The sequence below is a fragment of the Acanthaster planci genome, linkage group LG14, assembly GCF_054643075.1.
Source record: "Acanthaster planci isolate LZ-2023a linkage group LG14, COTS_SCS, whole genome shotgun sequence".
NCBI classification, from domain to species: Eukaryota; Metazoa; Echinodermata; class Asteroidea; order Valvatida; family Acanthasteridae; genus Acanthaster; species Acanthaster planci.
In genome coordinates this window covers 842,398-866,410 of record NC_141790.1, presented here as the reverse complement: position 1 = coordinate 866,410, position 24,013 = coordinate 842,398, and the positions used below count along the sequence as shown (strand labels likewise).

General features: G+C 45.0%; 1 protein-coding gene across 1 annotated transcript; it reads left to right on the top strand.

The window, feature by feature from the left end:
* The first annotated feature begins 8,952 nt into the window (after positions 1–8,952).
* LOC110977919 (uncharacterized) lies at positions 8,953–18,951 on the top strand. The gene is made up of 8 exons (XM_022232454.2): positions 8,953–9,171; positions 9,985–10,091; positions 11,328–11,461; positions 12,309–12,925; positions 13,719–13,820; positions 14,610–14,696; positions 15,712–15,961; positions 17,666–18,951. Exons 1-8 carry the CDS (start codon positions 9,069–9,071, stop codon positions 17,811–17,813), a joined length of 1,548 nt encoding a protein of 515 aa, XP_022088146.2. The 5' UTR covers positions 8,953–9,068; the 3' UTR covers positions 17,814–18,951.
* The last annotated feature ends 5,062 nt before the right edge of the window (positions 18,952–24,013 follow it).

Below are 24,013 nucleotides of genomic sequence, written 5' to 3'. Positions count from 1 at the left end.
GACGCGGCGTGTGGGTTGCGCACGGGCCTGCACCGTCGCAGGCTGCCGGGCCCCCGGAGTCCTTGAGACGGCCCGGGTCCTCGGTGGCATATGCGCTCGCCATGTTTCCAGCCGGACTCCCCTGAAGATTGGATGGTTAATGACAGCGCTCATGAGACCCTCTAGCTGATCTCCGTTGATTGGCTGCCTTGCGAAATTGCATATTGTTATCCGTGATTACATTTCTTATCTTTATTGCTTTCTTTTTTTTATTCAAGGCCTAGAATTAAAAGAAGCATAAGCTTTCAGGCAAGAATTTCCTCTCTTTTTAAATAATTAATTATTCAATAATCGATGCCTTGACACGTGAAGACCGTGAAGGTAAATTTAGAACTGTCATTGTTTAGAACTTCAAGCAACACAGCTTTGAACGTCCAGTTGTTAAGAAAGTAAAAGAAAGAAAGAAAAAAATGGCACGGTTGCATTCTTGGGGGGGTCATCGAGGGCGAGGGGGAAATGTTGGAACTTTCACTAACAGACAAAACTGTGGAAGGCAAACAACAATAACGGCAAATCATTAATTACCAATTACAATTTTAGTTGCGTCATGGCACTTTCAAAGTGAGGAGCGTAAGGGTTGAAGCGCCACCAAGCGTTTGAAAGGGCGTGCCTCGTCAAGCGGTGTCAACGCAGCTATTTTTAGCCTAAAACGGCTCCCTCTGAACAAGCATGCGCTAACATTCGTGACAAATCTCCGAACTTAGTACTTTCTAATCTGGCCGGTTCATGACAATGTTCCTTATAGGGGAGGGGCGACAGCAGCTCCACCTAATCTTACTCAAAGTACTTCCGTGAAGACCTTATACTTGGAGAGTGATTGTGAGTAGAATCTGCGATCCGTCAAGGGCTCTCAGACAACACCCCCGACCTCTTCGTTTGACACCAAGTAGTTGACATGCGGAATATAAATGGGATATTAAGATCGGTAATAACGCTTGTAATGAAATCTGGCTGAATTACTCTCCAGGCGACTCTTTGTGGATGAAATGTTGAGGGGCTGGATCAGAATGTTATAATAGAAAAGTCGAGTCACACGAATCAGATAAAAAATATCCTATTGAAATACTGTAAAAAGAAAAAAAAAACGATACTGAGATGAATGCATTATAATGAAAATTGGTAAAGTGCCCTTTTTGCTCCACAAGGAAAGGTGAAAAACAGTCAGGTCTGGGATTTTTATGGATGAAAATCGCATGTGAGCCTCGCCATTGTGGGTCTGCTGACCGTCAAGATTTAACAGTGCCCTTTTTGCTCCACAAGGAAAGGTGAAAAACAGTCAGGTCTGGGATTTTTATGGATGAAAATCGCATGTGAGCCTCGCCATTGTGGGTCTGCTGACCGTCAAGATTTAACAGGGTATTGGAGGCGTTAGCCGCTGTAAATTCAAACAACAAAAGGTACGACCAACGAGTTTAAGGTATATGTACCGCAGCAACATTTGATTGCATTCATTTTGAAAAGAATTCAATTAAACTGATATTTTGGCATGGTGGACATAAACGAAGCATGGAATGTTTGCCGAAACACCCTGGAAGGTAGTTTTTGACTTGGGGCTCTTTGAAGAACCGGTTGTTTCAACCCGACGTTTCGATCAGCGTGGTCTCTGTGTCGCCAGGGTTCTCTCCAGTTCTCCTCGGGACAAAAAGAACACGCTGGTATAAACATTGAGTTGTAAGTTCTACTCACAGCCACACAACTCAAAAAAGAGATTAACTCTCATGGTGTTACCTCGAACCTTCCATACTTTCAAGAATATACAACTTAAAAGTTGACCCTTTCTGTCGCAACTCTGATAGCTCAGCACTCGGGTAGGCAAAATAAGGTGCAAAAATTTTAAATTTGCAAGTTTTTCATTTGTTTATTTCTTAAAAATAGCCTTAAAAAACCTCTCAAAAAATTTACTAGTGGAATGTCGAAAGAGAAATATAGTGCCAAATGATGACATCTCGCTTCCAAAAATCTAAAATGTACAGAACGACTAGTGCAACTCGGTGTTCTCAAACGCACATGGAAAGTTACGAGATATATGATAGTCTAGAGTTAAAAAGTTGAAATCCAAACAGAACAAAATAAGGCTTGGATATTTTTCAAGGGGCTCTATTTTCATTACTCACTACATCAGTGACTGGATAGCATGGCCGGGTCCTGTGAAGTCGGAATATTTTCACAACAAACTATTTTAAAAAGGACATTAATTGCGAATGAGCACATTTATATAGTTTAGTGAGATTCAAGGGGTACAAAGTAATTTTGAAGCCCTTTTTCGAATGTGAAATGAAAATTGGCTCATGTGAGAACAGATAAGAAGCCGTTATGGAATATAGATATAAGGCCTATTATACCTTCATGGGAAAAAGATCCATGTGAAAAATGTTTTCTTTATACGGAGGCGTATAATGGTCATTTTCCCCTTTATTCTTCTGGAAGTATAAACTATCATATTGTGATTTCACTCGACTCATATCGCGTGCAACGCCAAATCAGCGTCTTAATAACCGTTCGGCTTGAGTAGCGGACGAAATGCGAATATAGCCCCGCAATTCCCGTCTTAAATTCCCCAGCCCAGCGTGGCGCAGGCAAGGCGCGCTGCGGGCACCGCAGATTGGGAAATTATGTCGGGCGACAGCAAACGTCAATTTTGTAACATAAAGAAATGGTGGTTCATTTTGTAGGGTAATTTAGGAAACTGCTGCCCCCTGCCTGAGCCTCAAGAGTTAATTTTCGTGTTATTTGTGTGTGTGTGTGTGTGTGTCTCTCTCTCTCTATGTATCTTTATTACCGACAAGGTGGAGGTACTTCGTCACCGAGGATTGCGCGCTCGTTCGTACCCGCGTATCAGTTTGCGGCGGGTTGACATTTCTGCCTCGACAGCGGCTCTCATCCCCTACTCCGTCGGCCAATTTTGCACGCCGCTCAGACTCGGCGGGCGGGCGCTTCTCGTCAAGGTCACCCCAAACAGTGTACACTGTCAGTCGCGGGACGAAGGGAGAGAGACAAGTGAAATCTAGAGGAGGGTAGTTTGATGCGACTTGACAGGATTTTTATGATATCGGTGCGTCAGGGGCAGACACGGTGGCGCCAGCATGAGGGGTCGGGGGTACTTTGAGCGAGCGAGGCAAAGCAGGCACGTGGAAGAGTTACTGGTAACGTTTGTGTCGCGGTGGAAAAGCCTGATCTCCTACCTTCAAGTCTTCCGCTGTTTGCACGGGCCAGTCAGCGATAGCCGGACACGGGAGGCAAGATGAGCTAGAGCAAACTTTGGCCGCTCAGATTTCGGGAAGCCTTTTCGGCCCACTCGCCGACCTGGCATTTTTCTCGTCCTCCATTTCTCTGTATACCGAGTTCGAATCCCAACCGTGGCGGACGCAACTGTCATGGAGTTAGTTTTCAGTCCTTGTCTGTTTTTCCTCCTTGAAATGCAACCTTAGGGTTCTCTTCCTCTTGAACTAAATACTTTCTTAATCGTCAACCCCCCCTATCCCCTTCGGGTTCGTCAGGCTTGGGATGCTGCAATTCTAGAGCACCCTTTGAGAAACCCCTACTCAAACCAGAAAAGTCTCATATAAATTAATGCTTTGGCTGAATTACCAAGCTTGTCTGCTGCTCCTTCTTCTGAAATATTCACTCTAAAAAAGTTTAGAGTGTAAACATTTTTTTTGTACCCACTTTTTCCACACGTTTACCCCATGACCCATGTTTATTGAAATGTGTTTAAACGCTAAACGCTGTTCCGTGGTTCGTGTTTAGCTATTTGAAATCCGCTTAACATTTAAACACATTCCTAAACGCATAACACGAAACATGTCGCGGTTAAACATGTCAAAAAGTGGGCACAAAAATATGCTTAAACTCTGAGCATTTTTAGAGCGTACTGTATTAAGAGATTCAATTAAATTGCAATGCCATATTCAAATTTCTTATGAGTTATGTACTATTCTCATTCCGTTGAATTCCGAAAAGCAAAACATGCGAGACATTCTGTACCATTCCTTGCACATGCTTCTCGTTTGAATTTCAACTGATAATTTCTAATAACAAAACCTTTAATATTAATTACTGCAAATATATGTGAATTTAATTTGATTATTAAAACATGCTAACTTGGGATGCTACTGTCCTTTTTGTAATTGGCTATTCAAACTTGCCCAAAGTGCAGAACCAGCAAACGAAAAAAGTGAATTGCGCGAATGTTGTATAGAGGTTGAAAATGACGAGCAAACACCGAAAAAAGAGCGCCATTTTGGCTTTTAATATTTTGTGACAGGATGAATTGCGACAGTGGAATATTGGGGGAAAACTTGGCACTTTCACGAAAACCCCAAAAGAGAAAGGTGTAAGCTACATGCTAGTAACTCAGGCAAAAGAAGTTTTTTTTTAATTAAAAGAAACTTCTCTTGGCAACTAAGAGCTATTTTATTATATTGATTACCAAAATGGTATAAAATGTTTGCGTGTTATGACATATTGCCAGAGAATTGCACTGCCTTTGCTGACGTGTAAAATAATATACAAAAGGGGGCGTAATATGCAAGTATGACTTTAGTGCGTTAGAACTGGGCTCTGCTCTGCATGCTGTTTGCTTCTAGCTACGGGTTTCAGCTAAGGATACGGCCGGATTGAGTGTTCCGGGTGGGCCCAATGGACAGCAGTGTTCCGCCTACTAGGTACTAACACTAAATGTCACAGTGCTGATTAACACAGGCCGGGGCCTCATAGTTCGTGTTGATAATACGAACTGGAGTTGAAGTTTTCCCCACATCAAGAATTCAAAGACTGATGATGGAACTTTCTTTGAGAGAGCGCGTGAATCCTGCTATAGACTTTATTCACGAGGCCGTCCATATTGAATTTGAAAGCGAGGTAAAATCTTCACTTTTGAATGTTTTTTAAATTTAAATGAAGCAATAAAATGAAATTTCACGACAAATTTGTACCTGTCTACTCTAATGAATATTTTCAAATTCATGATTAAAAACATGGATTGTACAGTGCCAGATTCTGAAAATTATCGAAAAGGAGGCTTGGAACGCACAGAAGTATACTGCCTAATCGGCAGTTTGCAATATAGAAAACAGATTTGGGGAATAAGATCAAAATGGCCTCCACGTGAATAGGGTGTATTGTGCAGCCCTTCAGATCTTTCTAGGCCCCCAGTGTTTCGTTGGTCCCGACCTCCTCATTAAGCCCTAACACTACGTCCAAGCTTTGATATACACTTTAGATTCCCAGACAAACTGTTTTTCATAAAGGTCGTGCAGGTTTCGACGATTTTGGGGGGACAATGGTGAATTAAAAGTTGCTTGACCATCCATCTTTGCAGTATAAAAAGGGGAATCGTTTAAGCTCGTATTTCAGTCACAGATAAGTTGGTATTGAGATCAGGGAAAATTCGTTGTAAAACTACAATCGTCAGGGAAAAAAATCTGTATACAACTGCTTCACGCCAAAATATTCGGGCACTATTTTTGGGAGGCTATTTTTTTCTCGATTTCTTGCCAGTGTATCTTACATCTCAACAATAAGGAAAAAATCTAAACAAAGAGAAACTGGCTTAGAGTGTGACTGATGCCACCTACTGTCACCGGATACCTCTTAGTGCATTCAACATGTATGGTACGCTGTACCCCTTTCTACGGGAAAACAAATTTTTTCCCAGGCTTTCAACTGCCAATTCAGGCAAATTGGCTTAATCCGTAAAATCCGAGGCCGGAGTACCGGCTCATAATGGGGATGATGCTTCCAGTCACTTCAGACTTCGCACAATTTCACTTGACACCCGACTAATAACTTCCCCGACCTTTCTATCTCTCTCTAGGCACGTTAATTGTTCGCCATTAATTCTGAGGGTCTTCTTCTTCTTGTCCGGCGCTTGAGGCGGAAGGTCCGTTTTTTCCTGAGTGTGAGGTCCGCTCTTGAGTCTATGCTGGAGACAATAGCGGACAATGGAGGCAGGCACGCGACCCCACTTGAGGTGAAGTAACCCAGGGGACTACGAGAGCTTCTCGCCCATACAGTCTTTCTTTCCGGGGTTGGAAAGTAAAGTGGACGCCAGATTAACGGTCGTGGCTCGCGTACACCGCGGCGTGCTGAGATTCACCGCGTCCGGCAACTTCAGCCGCCCTGCCGATGCACCGCCCCCGAGGCCCCCGGGGCCGCACGCCCGCACAGGTGGGTTGATGGCTCCCTGATTGCCAGGGTATTCGCGCGGCTAAGCGGCCCAGTGCGACGCTGCCAGCGTACGTGGTTCCCATTCTGCCGTCCCCTGGACGGACCATTATCTAGGTATCCCCGATGGAAGCCCTAATTTCGACATTTCTTAGCGATTGCTGCAAGTAATTACCTTTAAAAAGTCCAGTCAGTTGTACCGTAGAGCGCCACCACAGCTAGATGTACATGTCAAATAAGCTTTTTGCGAGTTCAATGCTATACCTCGTGATTTGGGGCAAGCTGTTGCTTAGTTACTACTTGTAGTTAGAGACGCCTTGCACCAATACACTGTTTTCAATGGATAAGCAGGGCACAAAGGAACCAGCCCATTCCATAGACTTCAAGGCCTGTATTCTGATCGGATAGAGCATGAAAGTTGACCTCTGATCAGTGGCGTCTCCAGAGGGGGTGTCAGCCCCGTTGGTTAGTTTTGTCGACAAAATCATGATCTATCGGCAAATAAAAAAAACGAAGAACGGGGAATAAAAATGACAGGAAGTGGGATACAGTGCACTCGTTTTGTGTGACGCTCCAGAGGCAATTTCATGTGGTACCCTCCCCCCCTTCAAAGTGGTTGAGCGACACCAGTGCCTTTGATGTCGCGCTTCCGGAACCCTTGGATAGAAAAAATAACGCGCACAAATTTTAGCGTCTATTCTAAAAATGTGGCAATTTAATCTAAACTTATTTTCATTCATTTACTTCTTAAAGGAAATCACCCCCAAAAAGGCATTTGAAAAATATTTACTGGTCTATTGAATTTTTAGAAGATTTATAGAAAGTGAGAAATTGCATAAAATGAGAGAGGAGCCGTTTTGTGAACTCGAACGCAGATGAAAAGTTACACGACAAATTTGATAGTGTGGGTAAACTTGAAATAAACAAAAAAACTGGTGAACAAAAAGGGCTTGCAGTTTGAGAGAATAATCTATTTGCATAATTCAAATTGTAGAAACTTTGTGATGTCTTATTTAGGCTGTGCTGACACAAATTGCATCATAGCAGCCCAAATGAATCTACAACCCACCGAGTGTAGGGAGGTAAATCTTCGCAACCTTACACAACCTCATCCTTCTAAACATTTCAGAATTTTATAGGACTGCGTGCCTCATCCCGAAGGTGGACCGAGCAAAGGTTCCAGAAGCTCATCGAGTGACCTTTCCCTTTCAGTTTACAAGGATGGAGTGTTAGTAAAATATCATTCTAAAGGAACTGTGAATCTCCTGCACTAAACCGATGGGGAAGTAGACAACAGTGGCAAAAATAAATGTTACCGAGAACATTTTCAACTGTCAAACTGCAACTGTTTCCTGGCGACGGACAGAGCATACTGTCTGAAACATTGAGTACTATACCGGTTCTTTTCAGAGCCCCACAGACTCAAAAAAAGAAAAGATACATTCATGGTGCTACCGCAAACCTATTTAGTTTGCTCATTTCAAGTTTGAAAATGGATTTGCAGGGATTTCGGGCGAAGGGCGCCTCCAACGAGCTGGAATTCGCGAGCTTTGCGAAAAACAACCGGTTTTGCTTTTCAAGTAGGAAGTGTATCAGTGAATTTGAAACAAAACCCTGAGAACCGTTGGCTGAGTCCGGGTGGCTTGTCCTCAGATGTGTTCACCAACAGTTTGATTTGTTGTTCTTGTGTAGGCCGCTCGAACGACGGGAACATACGTACAATTGGTTATCGCTGGTAGTCACATGTAGGCCTAGTGACAAGCAACATGCAACATGGCGGCGTCCATGTACGTTATTCGAGAGTTAATGCTTGGATAACTGGGCTGAATTCTTTTCTATTTAAAGACGAACGTTCACTTCTGTGTTACGGAAAATATTTTATGATAATTTTGCAAAACTTCCAATTGTCTCCGACTTTGTAAGCCATCTCTCTGTTGTTTGCAACTGTTCAAAAATCAAAATCTCCCGAGTTTTTCCGTGTGTTCCTGTAAAACCCCGACGAGGAGGTGCTGTGAAAACGTGGTATTCCGTCTTGGGTCGTGTTCCCGCCCTTCAAGCGCAAGAACAAGAAAACCATGTCAAGAACAGGCCGCCCAAACTCTACCATGTGACAATCTGACGAGGTTGGGCGGGGAGCGGGGGGGGGGGCTTTGCAGATGCCCTGCTCAACCATCGCACCTCATTATGACCTAACATGACGTGCTTTCATTAATGAGATTTCAATACGGGTGTTTCGCAATAGTGCGCCTCCGAGCGTTTGCAACGCGTCGACCAATGACAATGCGCGAAATCTGTTGACCCTTGCCGAACGCACATTGGGTCGACAGATTCGCGCATCGTGACTGCCGGGTCTGCGCGTTGCAAACTCTTGGAGACACACTATTGTGAAACGCCCGCATAGGAGGGCATTTATTTGATTCAGCTACAATCTTTTTGTGTTATAGCTACAGATTTACCCACTTCTAAAAACTCCCTCTAAATGTGTTCGAAAAGGCTAAATTTGCGATTTGCACAATCCCAAGGACGAATGGCCAATAATGAAGAGTTTTATATACATGTACGTCCGTGCACTATCTGCAGAACCGTAACACCGTGGGTACGAATCACAGATACGAATGTCACCAACAACTGCTGTTATTATAGCGCCCTCTTTATCAGAAAAAAAATCTCTGGCTATTGGTCTGATATCCAGACTCGTTCCTGTCTTTTGAAAGCGCAAGAAGTAGGGGTACTGCCTACAGTGAACCGTGCGTTGGTGCGTGCGGCAACATTGATGGGACAGGGACCCAAATGCGCCCTGGCGCTGTTAGAAGCCTCAACTAACTATTTGAATTTTCAACTTCACCATTTTCAGAACGCTACCAATGGATGGACCAAGTAACAAGATTCACATCTGTAATCTCTCTCCCGCTGCCAGCCACCACAAAATTTCTCGTATATTTAGAAAATTTGGTCAGATTACAAAAGGTAGGCTCACGCTATTCACTAGTCAGCTAGTCACAGAGATGTATGCCCCCTCACCCATGTCAGTGTGACCATGGTGGTGAGACCATGGTGTGACCGACACCATAAGCCTTAGGCTTATTGCTGATACCACATGGATAATTTTTGCACAATGTTAGAAAGGCATTGTGGGAAGGAAAAAGGAGCAAACATTGCCCTGTTGTCTTGATTTTTTTGCACAATTAAAATGTGCTGTAGGTCTAAGTGGAGTTGCGCCACTACGTAAAGCTTTGTGAAATTGGCTGCGGGTATTGTAAGATTTAAATTTCCCACTATTTAGGAGATTTGGATTCGGACAGTGGTCAGAGTAATTGCAGAATACCCCACCACTCTAAAAAAAAAAAATGACCCCTGGAATGACTGGTTACATGGGTACAAGGTGAAAATTCCTTGAGAAGAGTGTGACACCTTGACCTGTACATGTACCTGGCTATGAGGTTGATCATGCAGGGTGGTTGGGTATTCTGCAGTCGAGCGCAGTAGCCGATGTGTTTATTTGCGATGTAGGCCTAGGTTTACGGGTACGTGACATGAAGAAAAATACTTGGGGTCTTCGCTTTCAGCGATCACTACATGAATGTCGCCCAGCGGCGGCTGACACTGGATATTAGGATGTAAGTAGCTCCAAGAGTATGCATTTAGCCATGTTAGCCGAAACATGGGCCACTACACAAAATATTGGCAAGGTGGAGCCCGGCCGAAAACATATCCTGTGGTTCTGTACTTGACGTCATTGTCATGAGTTTTGTGTCCTCTTTTTCTTTTGGGGGGATCCAGTTTTCGTACAGCGTCAGGGTGCGACATGGGATTGCGGCGGCCAGGCCTACATTGCCTACGCAGACGTCAACGGCGCTGCCAAAGCAGCCGAGGAAATGGACGGAGAGGTAATAAGTCACAGTGATTGACAATACGGTTGAGTTTGGGCGGCCTGTTCTTGACACGGGTTCTCTCGTTGGAACAGCGGGACCACGACCCAAGAACACTGCTCTTGGAACAGGTTCACACACTACCTCCTCGTTAGGGTTTTACACGAACACTGGGAAAAACTTGTGAGATTTGATTTTTTAACAGCTGCAAAAACTATCGAGATGGCTTACAAAGCTGGACACAATGGAAAGTTTTTGCAAAATTAACAATAAGTTTCCATTGCAGATATGATTTTTTTTCTTTAATGGAAAATAAGCTAGCCCAGTTATCCAAACATTAACTCTCGAAGAATGCACAAGGACGCCGCCACGTTGCATGTTGCTTGCAGCTACAAATAACTAGTAGCGATAACCAGTTGTACGTTCCCAGCGTTCAAGCAGCCGACCCACAAACAACAAATCGAGCTGTTCGTGAAAATACGAGAACAAGCCGCCCGAACTCAACGTACACGGACGTCAATAAAGTGCGCCACCATGCATTGGACATCCGATATCCAGGGGGTTCATGGGAAGCCTATCTTCCTCCCCAACTAACAGGGCTGTGGCATATAAACTGGGGTGAAATTTGAATGGGAGAGATGACCTCTGGATCTATATATGAAGATGTACAGATTTTCGTTTTTGGAAGGAGGCCACTTGAGGCAAATGAATCGCATCCTCTATGTGGGAAGCGTTCATTTCAAAATTTCAAATTGGGAGAACTGATGTCTGCGGGGGGGGCCATAAATATGCTGCTGCTTCAAGTACAAGTCCATGTCTACATTTATTTTCAAGTTAGCAAGCATCTTTTGTGTGCAGACAAAATGTTAAGTTAGGTTAAACATGCTAGCTCTGAGGATGTCGAGAGGTCTTGACCCTAAGACCTTTGATGGAGGGGTCAGTTTGGATGGCACCGTCAGCGCAATTAGAAGTGGCATTTGAGTGGGTATTTGAGAATGTGGCCAGTGATGATGCTATAGAGGTTCTGCAGGGCAGCCATTTTTCCAGTAAGAGCTTTTATTGCACAGGGGCACACGTGCGTAGACCTTTTGTGCTATCCCTCCGCGACAAAAGCAGTTACCGAAAAGATGGCTGCCATTCTGAACCTCTGTGGGAAAGAAGGGCTGTCCTTTGTTTGAAATTAAATCCTTGGGCTCCCCCCAAAAAAAACAAAGTGAGAAAAAAGTTCCTGTCTGGTCTCTGTGCACTTTTCAGATGTTTGATGAGGCAATCATCTCAGTCCAGCTGGTCTCACACCAGGAGTTCCTTCAAGGAATGCAGATTATGTATGCATTATCCAGCCAGCCCTGTGGTGATACGTCCTGGCCAACGAGAAACCACAAACTCATGTAAGACCAGCCAACTCCTCTCCGTAGTCGTCGGGGACTACTCTCTATTTGAATGACTACGGGGCTGTAGGGACCCAAAATGCTTTGGTGACAACCGGAAGTCCTGACCAGATTTTCTGACAAAAAATCAAAGTGGGTCAAACATTTCAGCAAAACCTGAATGCAACCCAGTAATTCTAGGATGCGGCGTGAGATTTATCCGGGCACAAATCTACGTGTAGGCTGAAATTAGATGGACCATTCAGTTTAATTTAGGGCTGTGCCGAAAAACACTTTCTGATTTGAATATTTGAGTGCAAAATTCATGAAAAGGAAGGGGACATTTTCTTTTATTTTAAATAAGAAAAATGGCTCTATGAAGGCTTGTTTCAAGCAGATTTTAATGAAAAAGCAACAGAAATCTTACGGTTGAAAAAATGACTTATTCGTTAAAAATTTACAACGAACAGAAAGTTTCAACAGGACAAGGAGTTTTGTTTGTCTCTTTAATCTTGCTAAATCGGGGCTGGAGATACTCCTAGACGTGAGCGCTATTATAGTGATTATAATGTACAATTGTGTGTGATATTGCAACAGATTTTTGTATATGGTTGGTTCATCACGATCCTGCCTGTCGGTACTACCGAGTATTCCGATATTCGATCAATTGAAGGTCGAAGATTTGAAGAGTGAATTATGTGAATTGACTTGGCCCTTGTAAAATTGAAAAAAATACCAAAACAAACTAATAGCACGTTCTAACACTTGTGCTTAGTGTATGAAGGAACCCATCTGTAATAATTTGCCTTCCGGCATGTGCACATGTGTACTGTTTGCCTTTATTTTTCAAACTTGTTTTGTTCTTCAGAAAACCACCACCCAAGACCAAATTGACACCCAAGGATATAGCGTTAGCTCCAAACTCAGAGTGGGAACCTTACATACCTCCGACGACTGTCCAGCTAGTCTTGGACGAGGACCCACGACTACCGGACGGTGCCTTTCCCAACAGTCGCGAACCCCCGTCAGTCAAGAAAACCTTGAGTAAAATGCTGTCACGGGCTAAAAGTGCCGAGGTATTGCGTAACGAAGACGCACACGGGGTCACCTCCGGTCGCAGTTCGCACCCACGGAAGGAGGCCAAGCCACGGAATCGCAAGATGACGCCTTGCGGCACGCATCGAAACACTGCCAAAGACCCACCACACTCTGATAGAACCCGTCGAGGGGACCAGCATGGTCAGTCCGTTGATCGGTACAGTTTCCTGCGTAGGAGGATGGCCAGTGACCCATCACCCCATGGATCACTTGACAGAGACCGCTATGGAGACCTACACGTAACCTACCGAGACACTATACACGACCCGCCCAGGTCCTACAGTCCTGATCCGTACAGCAAACCCTCAGAAGACATCAGGGCTCATTCACCAGACGATCCAGTTAACGTACCAGAACCTCGTTCTCAGCCACCGAGTGATTACAAGGGTAAAAAATAGGCCACATCGGAAAGTTGTGGCTACGGCTTGAAAATGATACAAGTACCTATGAAAGGCACTAGCTAGTGGCTGCAATTTTTTTCCCTTAGAGTCATGCAATACTCCTAGCCGCAGCCCATCGATTCAGACATAGCCAGACTTCCATAGTGTGTAGTCTCTGCTCACAGACTAGCAAGGGTGCAAGAGCCCTCCCTTTATATTATAAATGTACATCTTCTAGGGTGGTTGGACATCAGGCAAGAACTTAGAGCATTGGTTAAGTAGCTGTCCTCTGCTGGTTCTACCCATGAACTTGTTGAGGTCATTCACAAATCATGAGGTGCAGTGACATGCCTGCAAATTCACAGAAGCCAAAAATGAACACAGAGAATATACGAAGGTGCACACGTGCAAGACCGCACAGTTCCCAGATGGGGTTCACCTGATTGCAGAAAACCCTTTGGATTCAGGGTTTTTTCAGAAAGTAAGGAGTCTTCAAAAAGTGTTCATGGCCCTGTGGTTTGAAGAAATGTTCAGTTCTAGAGGTGGGAGGAAAACTTTTCGGGGGAACCCACAGATTTGGCACGGGGACTGAAAAACCCAATCTGCACGTTATTTACCTTGGGATTCGAACCCAGGTCGCAGAGGTCACGACTGACAAGGTCAAAGGTCGCAGAGGTCACGACTGACAAGGACAAAAAGTGCCACTGCACCAATCTGTTTACCCACCTGCGTCAATTCCAAGGCACTCGTTCTGTTAGGGCCATTGCTTTCACTGATTTGTTTCCCCTCTGGCTGAACAGATCGTCTTTCACCTGAAGGTGACAGAAGAGTCTATGACTGGTATGACGCACCCAGGGGTAGAGATTGCGAGTATGAACGGTTGCCGGCCACCAGCTACAGAGGTAACATTCTTTTGTTGGGGGTGGGGAGGGAGTTGCTTTTCCTGACATGTATTTTGGTGATTGTCGATGCTGACAAAATAACGAGAAGCAAGCACAAGATATGCTGAGAAAAGTTGAGTTTTGCTCTTTCTTCTCCACACGGGAGCAAAATTGCCAGACATTAGAAATGGCGTCAAGACTCACTTTGCAGAGTCTGTGTACCTGTGCTTTTATTCGAACACTGGTTCTCTGAAAGTTACCAGAAACGTTGTGCTTTTTCGCAACACATTGATGGATTTGCCCGCACAGACAGTCTCACTCTAGACACGTAGACATTTATGGGCGGAGCAGTTTGAAAATAAAGCTTCAACATGAGGTCATGTGTGAGGTCATGAGGTCATGTGAACATTTTGTGTTCAAAACCCTGGGTTGTTTAGAAAGGGGCTGCATCAATAGTTTTAGACAATGATATACGCGCCGACCTCCACCCCAAAAAATTATAGACCACCCTCCGCCCCTAGTTTTTTGGGCTATAAAAATTCAGAGTCAAAAGAAATATATTATCCAATCCACCGTCCTAATTTATTTTTCAGTGTAATAGGAAACAACTAACTACAAGTAACAACTGGTCATTGCATTGTTTTCAGTGTCTTGAATTGGCTACTGTAACCAATGTGAACACGGCATGAAGCAATAAACAGTGATAATCCGGCAGCTTACGAAAAGGCTGATAATAATCAGAATCTGGACCGTTGTGTGGCTAGAGATTTCAAGCAAATTGCAAATCAAGATTCATCTTTCATTTTACAGAGCGATCACCTCTCAGGCATCACTGGGACACGGATCCCCCACCCAGTACCTCCACGCTCAGAGAGCTCTCTGACGACCACTCCACAGGTATGACCAATACTGGGTCGAGAATAACGAGACGCTCCAGGGTCTGCTCAACAGCCATCGAGGGCACAGTGCGGGCTTCTCCTGGGACCGCAGCATGGCTGCTAGCCTGTGTTGAGCCGCAAGTTTACCGTCTGAAACGAATGACAGTTTTTGGTGGCTGAGATCGTTTAAGATTTCAAAATCTATCGGCGCAAAAGTGCAGTGATTTGTGATCCAATCTATGAAAATGAGTCACGAGTCCCCAAAGTCGCTCTTTAGTTGCAGTTTTTTTTAAAATCTTCGATTCACAGTCGGTCTGACCTGACCTGACCAGCCGAGTCCTAAGACCTTTTTTTTTATGATTCATTTTGTTTGTATTAGAAAGAACAAATCTGACTGACTGACCAACTGACTATTTGACTGACCGACTGTGTCAGGTCAGTCAGGTAGGTTGGTCAGGCCAGGCAAGGTCACATCTGGTCAGTCAGATTTAGTTAAAACCAAATGCCCTTAGGACTTGAGTGGAGAGGTCCCATCCCATTTGTTCCCATTGCATTTATGCACATGTACCTGTGGCAGTGTATGGATGATATCAAATTCTGGGAAACTTGAGAATTGACTTCCCACCAGTAAGTGTTATGACGGCCCCTTTTATATCCGCCCCAAGCTGAGGTGCACCCCCAATTGGCGGAAAGAAAGGCAGGTGGTTACAAGCGGGTTCTTGCGCGCGTTCTGCTCATACGCAAAGACCGTACATGCCAGAGTACAATTGAGTACTAAACGTGCTCCGCGTCAAACACGCATATACTTGCGCGCTTCATGGCGCCTATGCGGTGAGTGCCAAAAAACACGCCCTCTTTTGTTCCGCTCGGAGCGGATACTGCCTCAAGTTCATCAGTTACTTGCACATGGTCATAAACATTCAGCTTGGGTTGGTTTAGCCCAGAGTTCAGGAAGGAACTGGATCACTTTCAGTCTGAAACATTAGTCTGAATGGAGGTTCCCGCTGTGTTTTTTTTTCATGGAACCCTACCAGTGCAACGCCTCTGTTCCTATGACGACGACCTCTGGCGAGACACCTACATAAGAGATTCCTCTGCCCGAGACACCCAGGTGGCATTCGACTCCAGGGAGGAGAGACCCCACTGGGAACCGGTTGAGGACAGGTACAGGGAACCCAGCAGGCTGGACGACTGGGACTATCCACCAGAAAGTGACCGACTCACAAGCACAGTTTATGGGGATGGGGACCAGTCGAATGACAGGCGCCACCAAGACCCTGAAAGGTTGGTTTTCATTGCAACCTTGTTAATGTTAGGTTTCTCACACACAGCTTTGGCCTGAACATCGCAACTAGCTATCGACTCCCCAGGGAGCTAGGATGGTATTAGAAATTTGGGGAACCTAGTAAGCAAGGATATAAGCAATATGTAGTCAGGAGCATAGTGACAGGGGAGGGTTTGGCAAATAGAGCTTCAGTCAGCAAATGAATCCAACATCGGTACATAAACGATATACGTTGGCCACTTGCATTTGCCTTGAAGCAGAACATGTAGGATAACAAGGATTTCCATTTTGCACAACACGCGGTTGGCAAACAAGTTAAAAGTCAGCAAATTGACTCTGGCACGTCCCCTGCCCCCCCCCCAAAAAAGAAAATTCCTTCACTACGCCCCTGCATATTGTTGGACCAGTGCCTCCTGAATGATAGATGGGTTGGATCATTCAGAACCAGGCCCTGAGGCACGGTCGTATCACTGGCTAGCGATTACCGCTTTTGCAACGAAGTGCATGTACAGAGAAAAATTGTTGGCATGAAAATAATTGTAAGAAGCCGAACTTACCGAGTGATGTTCACTGCCTTGAGTTTATGTTTGTCTAGCGAAGGCATTCCTTCGTTCTTATTCACTTTGTTATGAAGGAAAGTTGATGAACAATATTCATTTTTCTTGCACTGTGAACACTCCTTTGTGTGTGATCTTTTGTTGACGGTGTCGTAGTTTATTTGTCGTCATTTTGAAACAAACACCGAATACCGTGACCCTCTTATGCCTCTAAAACTGTCTTGCACAGAAGGGGCAACCTTGAGTGGAGCTTGGTCAGTCTGCACAATGTTCGCACAACTTGCATTTACCCTCCTATGCTGAAGTCACTCTTTGGGTCACTTGGAAAACACCTCAAAGAAGCACAGCTGTGTTGTGTTGTGCACTGCACCTACACGCAAGAGAGTGACCTTCGCCACTTGTGCATATTTGTGCTGTAAAACCAAAGGAGGGTTAATGTACAGACCCTTTTTGTTAACCACTTCGGGCCAGGGGCATTTATAAATGTTGATTCTGCTGGGCCGCAGTATTTTTCATTGTTTTCTTTTTTCAAAATTCTTTCAAAATTCATTTCTTCATTTACTGGACACTTGCACCCACACGAAGGACTGTCTGGTTTCTACTCTAATCTGACAGACAACATCTGTTAACACTGGAGTATTTTAGCCAAGCCGGTTGCCTTGTACAAAGAGCCTAGATTGTGCGTCGTTATGTAATTTTCTTGTATTCCTGAAAATTGGTACAGTGCGCTGCAGACCTCTTTTCAATAGGGGCCAGATTAGCATGCAGCGGTACCGTGTGGCTCATCGCTGCGGCGGTGGAGCGCTTTTGCCCCTGGTGGTAATCCGCTTGCAATGAATGCGACGAACAGTGGTATACTATTTCATAACAATGCTGGATCATCTTCGCTATTGTCAGTGAAAAAATGTTGGTAATTCCCAGCAGCATGGTCTTTGGTTACGAGTTCGGTCTTTTGTTACAGCGCTCAGTTCCCTTTGTCCGATTTCGGACACCCCAGCTGATCATATAAAGAATACGTGTCCGAAATCCGGCTCCCCGGCAGCAAGTGGTTAGTTGGCCCACTAGGTATGTAAGGTTGGCGCACCTGTACTGGTGGATAGGCATGCATTATAAACATTTCTCATGTCTTATTCTTACTTGTGGTAGAGTACCATTCCAGGATTCCCGAACACTCGGGATCGACAGGCCAACCTATGACTACAGCCTGGAGGGCACCTTTGGAGCCGACCGGCCCACGTATGACTACAGTCTAGTGCCACTAGCCTGTCCAACCGACATCATAGACGAGGGCTAAAAAATCCTGACGAGAGTGACTCGCGTCTTGGGCAATTTGGCATTTGAAGTTGCCTTTGCTTTATCAGAAGAATAGACGCAGCAACTTTCAATCACATCAACGCCTACTTCTGCTCAAACTGCGGGCTCCTACCCAGGTCTCCTGGGTAATTTTTGCTCGCATGCAATACAAGGAGGAGCATACCACACGGAATGAGGTTGCCCTTTTCCCACAGGAAAGTACATTGATGTATCTTACATCCGGGGTAGCTGCGCGCTGCTGTTTTATTCAGTTTTATTTTCAATCGACTTGCAGAGTCCCCAAGGCAGAAATCAGGCATTTAGAAAAAGCAAACACACCTTGACAACCAAAAGTGATCAGTTTCTAACAGAAACTATATACCCAGCAAGAAATGAGACCGAGGGGTACCCCCCCAACATGTCCAATCCCTATACACATTCCAGACTATTGTTACTTAACACATCCCCCCCAAGATGTCTGAAAGGAATTCCCCAGATTCCTGGGAGACAATGACCAACACAAAGCAGGGGGGTTCTCTCCGTCTCATACCTTGCTGCGTATGAGAAACTAACTAACTAACATTGTGGTTCGTGTGGTTAATCGTTGAAAATACAAGGAAGTAAGATGGTCTTGTTGAACAAGTAGGAGGTTGTTGTGGCCAGCCGGGGGGGAAGTTGTTATTTTTGGTGGTAAACTGCTTCTGGTGATCGGTTCTCCTACATTAAAGACCAGTAACAATAGATTTTGTTCAACTTGATATTTGAATTGTATAACTTGTATTCACTATTACAGGTACTTTCAATTTTTGCACAGCAGAAGTAGCGTCGCGCGTTGTCAGACCACAATGGGTGGTTGGGTAACAGTGCTCCTCTGGTGTGTGTTAACCCAAAAGGATGTCATCTTACACAAACTGCAAACTGGTTTTGTTTTTTGAAAACTTTTGAAAATAAAACTGCAAAGCTGACTTCCCAGAAAGCCCTCATATGCCTATTCAAAGAAAGGGTTTTTATTTTCTCCCTGTGGGGAATATTGGCGACTATTAATCAGAGAGTTTTGAGGGTATTTGAAACCTTACTTAATTATTAAAAACATTCTTTTTTTTTCCGTACAGAGAAATAAAAACAAGCAGAAAGGGAAAGTTCAAGAAGTACTTTCATTTATTTATGGTTTTTTCGTCGTGTGAACGGGTGAAACGTTTCTGTTTTTCCCCGTTGGTTTTGTTTGGGTCTATGTTGATGCAGCCTTGAGGAAAAAAAAAACCTGGTTTAGTTTTCTCTGCTTGCTGGTCAGCGTTTGCCAGCCCTCAAAATGAGATATTCGCATGGCACTAAGTTCTGGGAATTTATCAGTCACGCAATCGAAGCCTGTGCACTAGATTTTCTGAGCTACGCACTTCCTCTTGATTTTATGTAAAGGTTCGTAGCACCGATGCCATTCAGACTTGGTTATTGATGATGGTGCATATGCCAGGGAAACAGGGTTTGTTTCAAAGCCAATATTAGATCACTGCCTACTCTGCGTCCTGAACAGGTTGTTTTTCATATTCCCATTCATTTCTTAACCTCGACTGGCGTGGGCGGCACGAGGATTTTTTTTGAGGGGGAGGGGTAAAGCCCTTTTTGGTCAGGGGAAAAGATTTCTTGGGGGAAAGCGCCTATGTCAGCTAAAAACAGAACTTCCATGTTTTTCCAAGCGAATCCCCTCTTTTGGGGGGGATTTCTTCTGCAATTTATCCACTGTGTGTTTTTTTTTTGGTTTTTTTTCGATTTTTTTTCTCGGGGGGGACGCCACCCTCCCCTCCCTCAGAGTGGCCCATGGCCACATGACTCGTGAGCGTATCCTTGAAACAAAAAAAATATCCAAGAGAACCCGGAAATTGTCGGCTGTTCGCGCCACTTGATATAGGTATAAAGGTTTCAAATTCACCATAGCTTGGCAGCCAATTTGTGGATTGGTTGAAGAACTCCCGATATGAAATCCTCTGTCTCAGATTGGAATCCTCTCTCTCGTTTTACAACTTTTTGTTATTTTTTACTTGTAAATAACAAGTGAAAAAGGAACATTCTCGCCATAAGTTGGGTTAGTGAGGTTGAAAACCATGCATTAAATATGCATTTAACAGAAAAATCACAAGACAGGAAACTAAAACCGTTTGGGAAAAAAATTCGCCACCCGGCACAAAGGGAAACACCTTTATTCTTAACATGCAAAATAAATAAAGCCTGTATTATTGTAAAACCACCAGTATCGTCAAGAATTAGGCGTTGAAAATAAACCAATCTGAAAATGCGTCTTGCTGTTTTCTCATTTACACTCTGATAGTTTTTTTCCCGTCAAAAAGCTTTCCTAAGAGTATTGTCTGCGATAGATAGACTACATGTATAGTGATTTTACTGCGCGGAAAGCATTTGTTTATCAAATCACGTGAAGTTCACTTTCAGTTCTCGAAACGACTGACTCTGTGACAGCTATTATGTGGGCCTGCTGCGTTTCCTCGATTAGCCATGTAAGAACTGTTGAAGGAAATTTCACTTTCTGTATAGTTGAGATGTAATCCAATTTGCACCGTTACACGAAAGAGCAGAGTAACCTTCGGGAAATCGTCAGGAGAGCTGGGCGTTGCAAAGAACGATTACTGCTTCGTCATGTACGACACATGTTCTATCGTGGAAGTTGCACCTAAAATGCTTATTTCTCAGACACAAACAAAATCTCAGTTTTGCCTATACCAAACGGTTCTACTGAACCTCTTGAATGTAGTTGATATACACTGCGCTATGACAAATTCTTACCACAATGAATAGGCCTATATCGGCACCGGAGGGGGTTGGACTGATTTCTTTAAGTCCTTACAGTCTTACAGAGGAAATTAACTTCGAAATAGTGACAGCGAGTTTCGCTGATGTTACCCGAAAGTATCTCAATTTGCCTCTGATGTTCGGTTTGCCCTGAGGCTTGACTTTTAAAAGGTGTACAGTACGAAGTGTCCGAAATAAATCTAGCAATGGTAAACAAAACATCCCCGGAGCCAGATCTGCTGTCTGTCCCCGGGCAATAATTCATCTTAAGATTATGTTGATTATTTGGAAAGTAAACAAATCGATGTGCAGCCATTAAACCCTCGGCTGCCTTTTTTCGAGTACCATTGCAACAAGGTGAGCGTTTCCATACATACGGGGAGATGCAAGTATTGCGAGACGAGTGTGGTTGAAATAACAAACGCTGTTTCGATTCTCTGAATAGAGCGCAGAGGTTTTGCTTTCGCCCCATGCTTTGGAATTTCCTCTTGGCATTTCCTTTAAATGTCCCAACTCCAGAATAGGTGTTAACTATTTTTAAAAAATTCTTTACACGAATCTTTCGGTCCCACCTGTGGAACGATGCAAGTTTTTTTGGGCGAGATCGGTCCATACGTTAACGGTTTTTTCAACCGTCCTTGACTGCATACTATTTGTAAATACAATGCTTGCTCTTTCATAGGTCTAGAAGTGCGCACAGCGTAATACGAATATTTTGTCTTGAATAAGCATATTATTAATTAAATTTGAATAAAGTCACAGTTCTTTAAATTCACATGAACATAGGCCCCTAACAGTTTGAATTCTCCATACTAAAACACTGTTGCTATACCTCGTGACTCGGGGCAAGCTTTTGCTTAGTTACATGAGAGACGCCTTGCTACTATACACAATGGACAAGAAAGAAACCAGTTCATTCTAGAGATGGTGGTCGCTATGCAAAAGCGCGCCAGCCCTTTTCTTGTAAATGACGGAAGAGGGCGTATATAAGATAATACGTATCGTGACATCATTTGCTAAAAAGTTGGAAGGTACCAGCAATTTTGGCGTACTGTGTCGGTTCCTCGGTGGAAATGACTTTTTCGGTGTTTGGGGGGACGGGGCTGATGAGTTCGACCTCGGCGTAGGCGATGCCGCGGTTGTGCCTGGATCGCTTGAGTGAGTCTTTGAGCCGATGGGACTTCCGGGTAGGTGGCATCGGGCGCGGTCCGAACTTTGGCGTGTTCCACTTGTACTTCGCCCTGGGCGGGCACGGGAACTCCTCGGCCTCCTTTCTTAGACTTATCACTGGCTTCGTTGCCCCTGCGTCCGGCTGATGAGACGCCGACGGTGCGACTGGCCCCACTGGCACGGCCGGCAGCGGCTTGGGGTTAGCTAATGTCGTAGACTTCGAGCCCGCCTCTGGCAAGTCTTGTGGAAGGTTTTCCTCCTGCTCTTGATCTCGTGGCGATGAGGCGGCCTCGACGTTCACGGCATTTTCATCGTCATCTTCAGCCGGGTGAGAGACGAACGTCCCCGGCGTAGCTCCCGCGTCGGTCGCCAGTGGAGGGATGGCGCGATGCTTTCGCCGGGCTCTCCGCCGCCGCACGCAGCACACCACGATCAACAGCACCAGCAGTACCAGCAAGGCCAGCGGGATGCCGACAACCACGGGCATGCGCCAGGTCTCTCCTGACAGCCACGCCCACATTCTGTCCAGGACGGTGGCGGGGAAATCAGTGGACGTGGCCGTGCTCGGCGAAACAGCGGGGCCTCCCGGATCAGTCACGCTGCTGTTGACGGTACTCTCTCCCATAACACTCGTGACATACAAGTTTCTCGCCACCTAATCTTGCGAAAGTTTGAACATCAAAACTGACTGATGAATTAAATGCCGCACACGAGAATCAAAACCTGAAAGACAAAGTCTGTCAGGCAGATACTGACTACCCTTCTGTGTCTGCCAGAGTTTCAAATGCTACAGCCCAATCTTCATTTACTGTGCCAAGCACCCGTTCCCCAATGATGTTCGGCGCACGCACTACCTGCTGTGTCACCGATAATCACAACCGAGTCTGGGGTTCCCTCTTTGGCATCAATGGACACTGCCTTGCCAGTGTCCTGGACTCCAAACGCTTCACTGAACGACGCAAGACAGCCCGCAAAACGCAAACATTGACGATGGCCGTATAAACCATGAGGATCCTACCCCAGCCAACACGAGAATGGTCGGCCTCGATTACCACCACAGAACAAGCCGAACAACGACTGAACATCACGCACGCCTACCGTGTACCCTCTGATCTGACTTTCGAATCTGTATGTTAATTATGCCCGAGTCTTTCCGTGTATCGCTTAAAATCTCCTGTCACTTTCGTAAGAGTGGTCCTATGGTTCAGGACGCGGGAGGTTGGAGTTGATCCTCATCAGTGGTCGGTAGGCCTAGTTGGTGATGGCGTTTTAGCTATCTGTGGACATGTTCGAACGCGAACTTTGAACTAGTTCACTGATTAAGTATCATTTTAATATGTGCGCATGCGCATATAAATGCAAGTGGAAGCAGCAAGATTTAGTGGCCCATTGAAAATGTACAGGGGCGCAAATTTCTGTTTCGTTTTCTCTCAGCTTCCGCACTTTTTTTCCTCTGGGATCTGCAACTTCTGGGTTTTAATGTCTCAATTTTTTTCGTCCAGTTTTGAACGATTTACCGATGGGGAGGGGCTCTAGATTTGCAGGTATGCCGGGGAATGAATATCGAGATTTCCTCTTCAGCTGATCACATCATCAAGGTTATGAGTGATTAATTTGAGCGCACCAACGAGGAGCTTCTCGAGCAAATCCGCCTTGAGCAGAAGCCCCCTCTAATCGGGTGAAATGACCATGTTGGTCGGGAGTGTTCATTTTGCGGGTAGCAACGTCAACGTAATGCATGCATTTATTATAGCCGTTGTGAACTGGGAAACAGTTTCCAACCAAAGGAGCCTGCTTTGCTAGGAAAATTGCGCCCTCTGTTGGTCCAGCTCGGGTTTCATAATGTGAGGACGCGTTATTGCATCATGCATGTTACGGCGTCGACGTCGTGAACCAATGTGGGCCCACCACCAACGACTATAAAATGAGGACAAATATTAGTCACTCTCTTAATGTTTTATCGTGTTTTCTGGGCAACGGGGATCGGATATCATGAGGGACATTTGGCGGAAGAATTTGTCAGAGCCCTCAATCCACTCCGACCAGGAACACAAGAGGGCGTGTTTTGAAATGATATTGATAGTCACCGCATGGGCGTGCAAGTTTATGCGCGTTTAACGCGGAGCACGCTGAGTACTCTCCTCAGTGGCCAATGCATACGGCGATCTTTTAATCATCTCCGACTCAACGTAGTACTAACAGGAAAAAATCGGCCCTGTGCAGCGGAGGGTT